This window comes from Carassius auratus, chromosome 2 (genome assembly GCF_003368295.1).
Source record: "Carassius auratus strain Wakin chromosome 2, ASM336829v1, whole genome shotgun sequence".
Lineage (NCBI taxonomy): Eukaryota > Metazoa > Chordata > Actinopteri > Cypriniformes > Cyprinidae > Carassius > Carassius auratus.
The window spans coordinates 22,464,325-22,477,397 of NC_039244.1; the positions used below are offsets into that span (position 1 = coordinate 22,464,325).

At 35.6% G+C, this 13,073-nt stretch overlaps 1 protein-coding gene across 1 annotated transcript; it reads right to left on the reverse strand.

Moving 5' to 3' along the window:
* Positions 1 to 639: 639 nt before the first annotated feature.
* On the reverse strand, positions 640 to 2,939 carry LOC113120881 (brain acid soluble protein 1 homolog). The gene has a single exon (XM_026290997.1). It carries the CDS (start codon positions 2,902 to 2,904, stop codon positions 2,332 to 2,334), a length of 573 nt encoding a protein of 190 aa, XP_026146782.1. The 5' UTR covers positions 2,905 to 2,939; the 3' UTR covers positions 640 to 2,331.
* Positions 2,940 to 13,073: the final 10,134 nt, after the last annotated feature.

Sequence of the window (13,073 nt, forward strand, 5' to 3'; positions counted from 1 at the left end):
TCAGAACGCTGTTGTCATATAAACAAACAGGCAATCACAATTTTTAGTTGAAAACTGTCATGTAAATGGCCCATCAATAGATTTGCCGACAGGGTTTATTTACGCTAATTGTTTAATGCTGTAGAGATCGCATTTATAATTAAATTTATGTTTAAGGTATGAAATTATCAATACATATATATTCATATTTTATATATATTATTAGAAGCCAGTCTAATAGCTTCCAAACGGGTAGTTTGATTATAGTTTAACTAATTTAAATTATTAGTAGCTTGTACAGTGTCAGATTTAGTGGTTAGCTGTACAAGAACATTAGCATTTCTCTTTCAAATCAGTTTCTTCCAGCAGTTGTGAATGCTATGCAAATACAATTCTTCTTCCCCTGTGCCACATAAAAAACTTTGTAAATGCACTGTTTTTAGTTTATATCCTCCAGCAAATGTGTCTGTGCCTCTATTGCAGCATAAAGATGGATTACATAACAGTTTGGATTTGTTGCAGGTAAAATATTTCCAGATATTTGCTTTGGATTTTTGATTTGTTTGAACCGTTATGAGCATAAAAATGTAATCGGATGTGTTGGGGAAAAACACTGAAGCTGTGAGTTTATGAAAACACAGAAAATCAAGACATTTGAGCTGATTTTCAATCTGTTTCTTTCATTTTATTAATGTTGCTCCATGTATACAAGTACATATATCTCAATTCTTCCGTTTTATTTGTATTTTTTTCATTTACCAGGGAATTTTTGGAAAGAAAAAGAATGATAGAGAAAGAAACAGAGAGAAAGAGAGAGAGAGAGAGAGACTTGGTGTGTAAATTCAAATGAAAAATCACCTGTAGCAACATTATTTCCACAGTAACCAAAAATACACAACAATGGGGCCAACCACTGACATGCAAAACACACACAGCCTCACGCATACCGATACACACAACGCTCACATTGTTCTATCAGCATGTTGAGAGATCGGTGTGTGTAAAGTGTGTCCTGTTTGGTGAGTTTGGAGGTCTGCGCTCTTTCCCTCTGTCTCTCTGACTTCATGAAATCTGCTGCTTTCAAAGTACAGAAAGACCAAAACTCCATTAACACACACACACACACACATGCAGAAAATACATGCTCATACCATGCATAACTCCATACACACACTCACTTCATACTCCCGGATCCCTCCACACATGTTCACACTTTAAATGAACTTTTAAACATCCAATTAAAGGGACAGTTCACCTTAAATTAAAGTTCTGTAATAATTTACTTATCTTCATGTCAAACCTGTATGACTTACTTTCTTACATCTAACACAAAAGGAAACATTTTGAAGAATGTTCACGCTGCTCTTTTCTTAGTAAAGTGGATGGGGACCAAAGGGTGTCTAGCTCCAAAAAGGACAAAATAGCACCATAAAAGCTTCACAAAAGGAGTCCATACGGCTTGTACACTATATTCCAAGTCTTCTTTGAATTTTAAATCGCTTTTTACTCAAAACCTTGCTTGACAGATCTATTCCCCATTCACTTTTGTGCACGGAAATGAGCAGCTCATTCAGCTAAATTTCTTTCTTTTTGCATTCTCTGGAAGACAAAAAGTCAAACAGGTTTAGGTCATTTTTAGGTGAACTGTTCCTTTAAAAAAAAAAACTAATAATGTTAACATTCAATTTTGTGCGTGTGTGTATGTGTGTGTTTGATGCATTATGCATTAACACTGATTTAGTTTCCACTGATATGTGAGAAAAAGAGAGAGAGACAAATGAATAAAGTAGGAAAGTCGGGGGATAAGCAAAGACACAATGCCAATCACTAACTAGAAAGCAGAAAACAGGAAATATGAAACGTATCAGGGAGGCTGGACTACTACTATTACTACTACTGTCACTCTCTCTCACACACACACACACCAACACACACACACACACACACACATATATATTAACCCCACACACTGCCATCACACTCAAATGGAGGGAAGTGAGATTTGGAGGGTGACAATGAATAAATTCCATGTTTTTTTCCACCCCTCAATGAATAGAGGTAGACAGAAAGGTGAGGAGAGATAAAGAGAGAGAGAGATGGGGGCTGGTGGTTTGTATCAAAGTTCAATTGAATATTAAAGATATCATCGTAACTGCCAGTCTTATTCACCATGATCATGTCCATCGCCAACACAATGATCAACGTCCAGCCTGTTAAAATCATTATTGTTACTAATATCATTATTCATAACTATAATTGATTATATAATTTAAAATGGGCGGGCTAGTTTTATTATTTAGATTTGATCTTGTTTTTCATTTGTCATTAATCTTGTCATTACTGTTCCTTCTGTTAATCCTGCACAGTGACTGCTTGCTCCTTATTGGGGGCGGGGCTGGTCTCCGTGGTGATTGGCTCTGCAGGGGTCGATTCTTTTGCGGGCGGAGCCTCAGTTTTTTTAGACTCGGCGTCGGGCTTGCTCTCCGTCACTGTAGCTACAGGAGGGGCGGGATCTTTTGCAGCCTCTTTTTCATTGGCTGAAGCTGCAGAAGGGGCGGATTTATCTTCTGCTTTGGCAGGAGGGGCATCTGGACTCTTGGCGGGTTCTGCTTTGGCAGCTTCGCTGCTCTTGGCGTCAGAAGCTTTAGGAGCATTAGCGTTCGCCGCTGGCTCCTCCTTCTTCGCAGGGGCGGTGCTTTTCTCCTCCTCCTTGGGTGCGGTGGAATTGCTATCGGTGGTGGGTGTGGCTTCTTTGGCGGCCGCCGTGTCATTGGTTGTCTCAGTGGCAGCAGGAGCTTCCTCCTTGTTCTCCTTAGGAGCTTCTCCCTCTTCCGCCGACGCTCCCTCCGTCTTTGCGTCCTTCTCTTTTGCCTTCTCGTCGTTCACATTGTATCCCTTCTTCTTTTTGCTCAGCTTCCCTCCCATTTTACCTCTGACCTGTGGAAGAGAGAAGCATGACAATCAACACTGGCTGCAATGACTCAGAATGAGTTGTTGAATTCACTAAAGGGTCCACTTCATTTTAACTCTAAAATCATAAATTAAATCTTTCAGCTACCTCTGTTGTTTCTCAAACAGCAGTGTGATTAAGGGTTTTTAAGAAATGGACCCTAGAAAATTCAGACATCTCCTTTATAGTTTCAGATCTCAATAATGTCTCAGACTGTGTTCAGCTTTGCCAATATGCATGTACCAGTCTACAAGATGAGATTGTAATAAGAACTCAATAAGAATTTTTCCAAATGATTTGGGCTGTCATAAAATATTTAAGAATAAACTCTATAATGCTATACCAAAAGGTTTTCAATCTTTTGGATGCCACAGACCCCCAAATATGACCACTTTTAGGGAGCCCCCAATGCTAAAATGTATCTGGTTCATCTATAGTTTCTTGTATAAAGATACAATTTATACTATGAAAATATATTAGCATAATAAATATGCCTAAAATATTATTTGGAAATAATTCTATTCCATTGTTTGTTTGTTTTACTAATTATAGTACTTTGATTGATTGATTGATTTAGTGTAATTAAGTTTTAATTATTTAGTTTTTCTCTAAACCTTTCTACATAACATCTAGCATTCCTTTGCAGGCTCCAGATTCAAGACCCCTGATCTATATTATACTATACTATAGTAGATAAAATATCTTATGCTGTAGTGTGTTACACTATGCAATGCTATATTTTTAATACTGTACTATGTTAACAGTTATCTAATTTGTTTGTGTTTTTGATTCCGCAGGAATTTTAAAAGAAACATCAAAGATTTAAAAGAGTTTTCTATAAAGCAATAAAATAAAAGCAATACAAATTTCTTCTGGGATTATTTGTGAAAATTCAAGTGTAGCATGTCACACACTACATGTCTTGCATAATCAGAATCACATTCGAAGAAAAATCTAATTCTTTTCTTTAAAAGGTACTAGGAAAAAAAAGCAAAAGATGGGATGAATATACTTCTGCTCTGGATTTATTTTAGTAAATACGCCTTAATCCTGAAACGGAGAGCTAATAAAAGCTCAGTAGGCTAATCTCAAATCTCTGAAACAGTCTGTCAGGGTTTCTATCATATTATGCATCAAAACTAGATCATTAATCAGTAATCAGACTCCAGCGCTGATAGTTATCTAGATAGATGGAGGGGGTTTTAGAGGATAGCATCTCTGAGCCTTACTACCTGCAATTCAGAACTGCAGTTACCAAGGCAACCGGGTGCTCACGTGACCGATTCCGAATATGGAGCTGTGCAAAACACATTCTCGCTCTCTCTCACTCCATTCTCCCTGTTGGCTGCTTTAGCGTTCCTGAGCTCAACAACCATCTGTGTAATGACACACTTGCACACACATACAGTTATTCTCCAGACAGAAGGAGAGCAGTAATCAAGTGAAGCCAACATGTGAGTTGAGTTCGTGCACACACACACACACACACACACATATGACAATGGAAACATGGAAAGTATTTCCTTGCAATGTATAAGAGAACAATAGGCACTATCTGTCCCGTCTCCACTGAGTCAAGCAGACAGCAGCACGCTGTTTCAGCTTTAAACAATACGCTGCAGTGTGTGTGCGTCTGTGACCTGTCTCATCTGTACAGAAAGCTTGAAATTCACTTCCTGTGTGAAACCTGCTAATTGGTAGAACATTCAATCCTGGAGTTGCTTGTAAACTGTCTATGCAGTGTGTACAAGTAGTAATCAAAAGCCCCATTGGCAAATTCAAAATAAAAGCAAAGGATGAACTGCACTTTTGGCTTCTTCTCCAGTACAGAGCCATGCAAAAAAAATTTTGGGGTTAGTGGAAGAATTGGATTTATTCTGCAATAATTTGAAATGCTCTGCTGTTTTTTTTTTTTTTTCTTTTCAGAAATTCTTGTGTGTTTTATTGCATGTTATTTTGTATTGTTTAAATCTGCACTTTATATTATTTTAAGTATTTTTTTGAAAAGCTATGAACAGCACATTTGATCAGTTATTTGATTTCATGTCACTTGTATACATTACATATATACACAAGAATACATTAAAATTAGTAATATTGTGAAATATTATTACAATATAAATAACTGTTTTCTATTTTTTATATATTTTACATTTTAATTTATTGCAGTGAAGAAAAGTTGCATTTTCAGCAGCCACTACTCCAGTCTCATGATCCTTCAGAATTGATCCCTCTTACTATTATCAATGTTGAAAACAGTTTTGCTGCTTAATAATTCTTGTGGAAACCGTGATCCTTTTTTCAGGATTCCTTGATGGATATAAAGTTAAAAATAACTTGTATGATAGTGTAGCTGCATATATATCTATATATAGCTAGCTGTATTGCCATATAAATGTGTGTAGCCTTGAATCCCAAATTGCTTATGTAACTCTAAAACTCCAACACACACACACACACATTAGGCTAAAGGCAGAGGAGGGGGTTGAGAACTGGAGCAGAAAATCTGACCCAATCACTGTGCTGTAACAGCAGCAATGCATTTTGGAAGCAAACACACATTCATGGTTTCATATTCAAATACAATAAACTAACATTAGATATGGACAATGGCACGTATATTACCTAATTAAGACTACATATTCAGATATTATGCTTTTTTCCCCAGTATGTTGGTATTATTAGATGCCTCTCAGTCAGTATTTGAATCATTTATTGGCTTGTGTTGTGTCCTGGCTGAACACCTGTTTGTGTGCAACGGACTTAATCTTGCTAATCTAAATATTATGGACCCTAAATATCTATGTGTACATTTCAGAAAAAATAAACACAAATGAGTAGAAGATAAGTTAATAAAACATATCCTCATTCACCCTCGTAGTATAATCTGTTTTATGTGCATTTGTGTGCTTGTATATTGAATACAGACACTGTTCTTTTAACTCCACATCAACAGGAGGCAGTGTGGAGCCACATCTTTGAGATGTTTTGTTGAGGACTGGAGAGGAGAATGTGACAGGTCAAAATTTATAACATGCTATAATAACTTTAGATCTGTCCTCCAACCTCAAATACACACATATACACACAAGCTCTTAACCCAAGAGATGTACTCAAACAAAACGCACACACACACCAGCACATTGTTGGCTAGGGCTCAGGCCTCTACGTAAACAGCAGCTCAGGCTAATGAATAACTCCAGAACACTGAGCAGACCGGGAAACTAGAAGCTCCTTTTTGTTTGATGGGTCGAGATGAATTGAAGAATAAATATGCAGTGATGAGTCATATGATATTTATTGTGATTGTGTTTGTTGAATTGATTATTCTTGTTAACACAGAGCGAGAGTTAAAAGCCAAATGTTGGATGTGCTTTCAGGATGACAGACAGTGTGACTGTTGAGAGAAAGAGTCGTACATATTTCACTCCGGGTAATTGTTTTGTTTAATTTCTAATCCCCCCCCCCCCCAAAAAAAAGACCATGTGTGTCCAGTAAGTGCTACTTCCTTCTTGATTCTTCCTGATCATTGAACATGGTTTAGACTGTTATTAACCATCAGAGACCCATTAACTGCACACTGTGGAACTAAAATCAAAACAGGAAACATGAATTCCACCTGCTATAAGCAGTTTATTTGTATATTTTTAAGTCCATAATTCACTAAAGGAATTACTGTGCAAATTAGTAAACAGCATGAATGCTTGTTGTGAAGGACAAGGCGGACTACTACAATTTGTCATACTTTATCAAAGCACTTTATTTGGCACTTTTAAAATATATTTGACCACACCACCTGTCTGAGTGCCTTGTTAAAGCACTCATATCTGTTATTTATTAAATTATTGCTGTCATAATCATTTGAAAATGTACACAAACATCCTAAAATTTGATTTACTTATTCTGCAAGAACTCTGACATTCAAAAGTTTGTGGCCAGTATAATTTTATTTTAAAGAAATCCCAAATTGTATTGATCAAAAGGGCACAATTCCATTCCATTTTAAAATATACATTTAAATATACATATTTAGAATAAATTCTATTCATTTAAACTGACTATTCATCAGACAGAGAATCTTGAAAAAATTTGTCACGGGTTTCCACAAAACTATCGAGCAGCTGTTTTCAACATTGATAATAATAAGAATTGTTTCTTGAGCAGCATATTAGTATATTTGTTAATTAGTAGGTACCAGCGATTGCAACACTGAAGACTTAAAATTCATATTTTCCATAAGGAACAAATTACATTAATGACATATTTTTCAAATATATTACAATAAAAAAGTGATTATAAATCATAATATTTTTTTCATAATATTTTGTGTTCTTTAGTGTATTATGGAGTGTATTATTCATCAAGTAAATGTGCATGAGAGCATAAGAGACAAACTGGTCTTAAAATCTTACGAACTCCAAACTAGATAATGAACTAAAAAAAATGTGTATCTTGAATAAATGTGCTGTTTACATCTGTTTGAACCCCCAGTAAATGGAAATCTTCCAGTTTATTGAGTCTAAAAAATATAAGATAAACCTAGTATTATGACAAGAATGTTGAATGTGAAGAAAGTATCAGGACCGTGTGTGTGTGTCAGTCCATTTAACTTTGACTTAGAAATGTCTACTTCAGGGACATAAACAGTAGAGTGAGGGAAGATTTGAAATGAACACTACTGCATTAAAACAGTCTCACAACCAGTACTAAGATAAATAGAGTTAAAATGGACAGACAGAGAGAGAGCAAAGAAGACACTGGTTCATTCCAAAATCCCTAAGTGTGTTTCAACAAGAGTGTTTGGAAGTGCTGAGGAGGTTTACTACCTCATTTGGACAGTGTCTTGAGGACTGTGAAAACTTTGACCTGGTAAAATCCTTCATCCTACACACACACAGCCATTGCTCAGGATGGAAATTGCTCTAATGAAAACAACGGCGAGGGAACATAAACACCGCTGGCAGACAAAAACACGCTCGCACACACAAAGACCTTGAGATTCTTTCTTGAGTAGTGCACAGACTCCATATTATTCTGATGACTGTTTAGTGGCTCACTGATGGTAAAATGCACTTTGACTTTGAGTGTGTGTGTTTGTGTGTGCACGCATGTGTGTTTATTTAAGGCTGTCATGTCTCCTAAAAACACCCTCACTGGAGCCAGCCTGAGATAGAAACACACACACACACACACACACACACTATCCTTGAGCCTCACCCTGAGTTGCAGCCTTGTGGGAGATTTGATTGTGTCTTTCGAATACAAACATCCATAAATCACATAACTGACAGATGCCTAATGAATGAAATGAAATGTGAGCTTCCTCACTTGAGCATACACATAAAAATGTATAGTGCACACTGATGGGTGTTTCTTTGAATTCTGTATTGTGTTTGATAACCTGATGTTGTGGAGATGACATTTAGAACATTTTTAGAATAAAAATGCTAGAATCATTTGTCTCTCTACAGCTAATTTATGTATGCATCTAAAAAAAATACATATTTACTATTTTAATAGTATTTTATACTTTTTGTGTAATTTTACAAAATGGGCTCAACTGAAAATAACTAAAATTATCTGTTCTTAATTGATATTTGTTGATCTTTCTTCAAGTATCTTAATTTGTTATATCTTAATAACTTAATAATATCTTAATAATTTTAATAAAACAAGTATGCTAATTCTATTAGTGACAAAACTGTCGGTTGTGATTGAAATGATACCACAACCGAGGGATAGTATGGAAATTATTTATGGATAACAACATAAATAATTTCTACACAATAAATGTCAGGCTTTATTTAGACTGTCATAGTTTCACAAACTGTAATAATTAGGGCCCGAGCACCGAGGTGCGAGGACCCTCTTGTATCTGCTTTGTTTTTTATTAGGGCTCAAGCCCAAAGGGCGAGAGGCCTATTGTTTTCCTTAGGATTATTTTTTATTATTATTAGGGCTCAAGCCCGAAGGGGCGAAGAGCCCTATTGTTCTTCTAAGGATTATTCTTCTTCTTATTAGGGCTCAAGCCCGAAGGGGCGAAGAGCCCTATTGTTCTTCTAAGGATTATTCTTATTATTATTTTTTTTATTTTTTATTAAACCTTCCGGGGGTTTTTGGGGGCCTTAACATGCTCAAAAACTCTTGAAAATTGGCACACACATTGGAATCTGCGGCCATCAGGACGCCGCAGAGGCTGGGACCAGGGCGTGGCACAGGGACTCTACAGCGCCCCCTGGAACACAGTCAGAAATCATGAACCATAGCTCACACACACTTGCATATATTTATATGAAACTTGGTACACTTATAGATCTCATTGAGCCGAACAACTTTCACACTTTATGTCATAGGCTCCGCCCAACAGGAAGTCAGCTATTCAGGGCTGTTTAAAAAAAGCATGCTCTGGAATTTGAAATACTCCTCTGAGGTTTTCAACTCGTTCGCCACGAAACTCGGTGAACATGATCTCAAGACATTGGGGATGAAAAATTGCGAGGGGATTTTTGATATCTCGAACGGTTTGCCCGTGGCGAGGCGTTGAAATTAGGGCAAAAAGTGAGAAACAGGAAATGCCTAATAACATCCACATACATTGCCTGAGTTTGATCAAACTTCATCGGTTTGTTCGATGTATGATACTGATCGTATATATGTGACTATTAGGAGTCAACGTTATAGCGCCACCAACTGGCAGCAGGAAGTGAGTCATTTTCAAAATGCTTTGAATTCAGCATCTTATTTTTACTCGATTTGCTTCAAACTTCATCAGAATAATGACAAAACATGGCCGATGTAAATCTGTTGTGGGGATATTGATATCTTATATATTGTTGCCATGGCAACGTGTCAAACTTGAATATTCTGTTATGGTGATTTTGAGGCAGATAACAACCTCAGATTTACATGAAACTCAAAACACATATCAGTATTAGTGATAGCTAGATAATTGAAAAAGCTTTTAAAAGGGCGTGGAAGAGGCACTCTATAGCGCCACCTTTTGTCAAAAGTGGGGGGGTTAGTTTTAGCTACAGACACCAAACTCGGTACAAAAATTGTTCTTATCAAGACGGACAACTTTCTAATTCACAGTCATCAGCTACGGTCAACAGGAAGTCAGCTATTTTGATTTGAATGTGGATTTATTTTTACATTTAGCTGTGAATTAATGCATACTGCTCAGAGGAGAGTAACACTATACACACCAAACTTTGTCTACATGATGCCAAAACATTTTAAACAACTTAAATTGCCAATGGATTTTGGATAGCTTGAACGGTTTTTGTCGTGGTGATTTTTTTAAATGACAGTAAAAATGGAATTATTAATTGTCCTGCATTTTTAAATTCCAAACACTTCAAAACCTTTTTTCATACAGAAAAAAAAGTCATTCTGAGTAAATATGGATAGTTTCACGACTTTATAACACTGTATGGATAACAGAAAATTAAAAAACTGTCAGACATCTCATCTCACTCTGTTTGAGTGTGTGTGCTTAGACTTCCATTGTCTGAGAGAAATAGCGCCCCTACAGGTTCAATTCCCGGACTTTTACTTTCACTTTTAAATCGGTTAAAAATACAAATAAATACTTAGATTTAATTCACACTGACAAGCTAAACCAACATATATGATTATTACCGGGTCAGGGCTCATTATATTGATGTGTGGTCAGTGATACGTGAGAAACATGAGAGATGAATCACCGCTCTGAGCACGAGCGTGTGGAATGACGAGCTCAGAAAAAACTACTTTATTCTTGTTTTATAGCTTTTACAAATAAAGTATTGCAGCGATATCACACAATTCACCAATTAGAACACACCAAGAGCTAAATTCAGATGTTTTTGAACTGTTTGTGTAAAAATTAAATATTTGCATATCTGAAATAACCGCTCCGATCAGCGCGTAGTGTTACGAGCTGAAAACAAACGAATTTATTCTTGTTTAAGAGCTTTTTTAAATAAAATATTGCCACCGATGCACACAATACACCCATTATAACACAACACGAGCTAAATGCAGGTGTTTGTGACCTGTTTATGAGCGCAAGACTATTTGAAAGCGCGACTGGCAGAATAACATATATCTCGAGCTGCAGGATTCTGCCTTTCGTCGTAAGAACGAACACATCAAGGACAAGATTATTTCAAAATACATAATAGCTTGGCGAATATGAACGAAAACAGCCACGTGAACATAAACTGTTGAGAAATAAATGTGAAGTGGATCTACTGGATTTTAATATTAAGTGACCGCATATACCAGCTGCTTCTGTCTTCAATTTTAATCTATATATAAAAAAGGAAACTCATTCGACTTGGCTGCTTTTTTAATGTATGCGTATTTATTTATTTACCTTTTTATACATTTTGTATAATTTCATAGTTTGTGTATTACAATTGTAAAAACAAAAATGCATTTAGCCACTCACATAGAAATAGCTTAGGCCTTATCCTTTTTCTGACAGTTTTAGGGATTTTTAAAAATCCTAAAAAACCTTATTTGTGCTGCAAATAATAATTTCAAATTAATTTGATACTGACCTATGACATCCTGTGACATTATATTTATTTGAATTTACATAATCTCATGGATGTAACAGTAAATCTGTTCAGCTCACAGATCAAGACTAAGCTGTAATGCAAGCAGAACTTTCACAAATGCTTATGAGTCATTTAAGGATTTGATAACACTGTAAAATAATGTCTAATTTGTTAACATTAGCAAATGCATTGGTAACACTTTATAATAACTGCACTCATTAGTAAATAGTCAGTTCATGCTTTATAAAGACATGTCCCAATTTTAATAGTCAGTAGTAAGCAGTTTATAAATACAGCTATAAATAGCTTGTTCTTGGTTTATAAGCACATTTATTAAAAAGGAGAGTAAAGGGTCAGTTATCTTCCTATGAAAAATAAAAGATAAAAATAAACAAACAACAACACAGACTGATACAGAACTCAGAAATTTTATTGTGGATTTATGATAAAATCAGCCTGTAAATGAATTCATACTCCTCCAAGAAGAGTAGTTCACACCAAACTTTTTCAACATGATGCCAATATACTGAAGATGTTAAATTGTGAATGGGTTTAGGATACCTTAAATGTTGTGGCCATAGCGATTTATTAAAATAACATAAAAAAATACAATAGTTATTTTACTATATCTTTACAATTTTTCATTCCAACTCTTCATATTTTTTTATATAAGTAGAAGTCATCATTTGAAGGAAGCACAATAAGTTTCATAGCTTTATTATGTTCAGGAGCCAGCATAAAATTAAAACTATCATAACTTATAAATCAAGCTTGCAATTCTTAGTACCAATAATGGCCACTAGATGGAGATATAGGATTACTTTAAAATAATTATTGTAGAAACGAGTATGATTTAAATCATTTATAGAGATCTTTTAAAGAAAAATATGTATTTTATGTATTTTACTGATAAAATGACCCTCACTTAATTAGAATAACATGCTGAAGTATTGTGAACCGTATATTAAGAATAATTCTTAATAGGCTTTATGGACAGATAAGTTTTGAGTGACTCTTGAAGGATCAGCACCACATCCTCTTTTACCACTGTTTAAAGAATTTATCTTACAGAACAGTTGCGAATGAATTTGGATAGCTTAAATGGTTTTGTCATGGTGATTTTTTGAAATAACAGTAAAAAAGGAACCAGTAAATGTCTTTTATTGTTTTAAAGTGCAGCTTCTAAACACTTCAAAAAAAATGTACACATAGAAGACAAGTCATTCTGAATAAATATGCATAGTTTCACGACTTTACAACACTGTATGGATAAAAGAAAATGTGAAAACTGTCAGACTTCTCAACTGACATGATCTCACTCTGGCCACTCTGTGTGAGGAAAGGGAGGGGGAGAGGGAGGGGGAGTGTGAGGGGGTTGGTGACTGTGAATTTTTGGTGACTGACAGTGTGTGTGGACTGTAGGGAGGGACTGTCTGGCAGAGAGAGAGAGAGAGAGAGAGAGAGACCTAATCATCCCTTTAATAATCAGGTAAAAAAATCTATATTTTAAATTGTTATTGTTTTTGTTGTTGCTAAAGCTGGCGTTTTTTTCCTTTCATTACAGGTTAAGAAATCTCTTAGGCCTTATCCTTTTTGAC

Bases quoted from the DNA above. Each gene is read 5' to 3' on its own strand.
- LOC113120881 (XM_026290997.1), bottom strand. From the start codon at position 2,904: ATGGGAGGGAAGCTGAGCAAAAAGAAGAAGGGATACAATGTGAACGAC.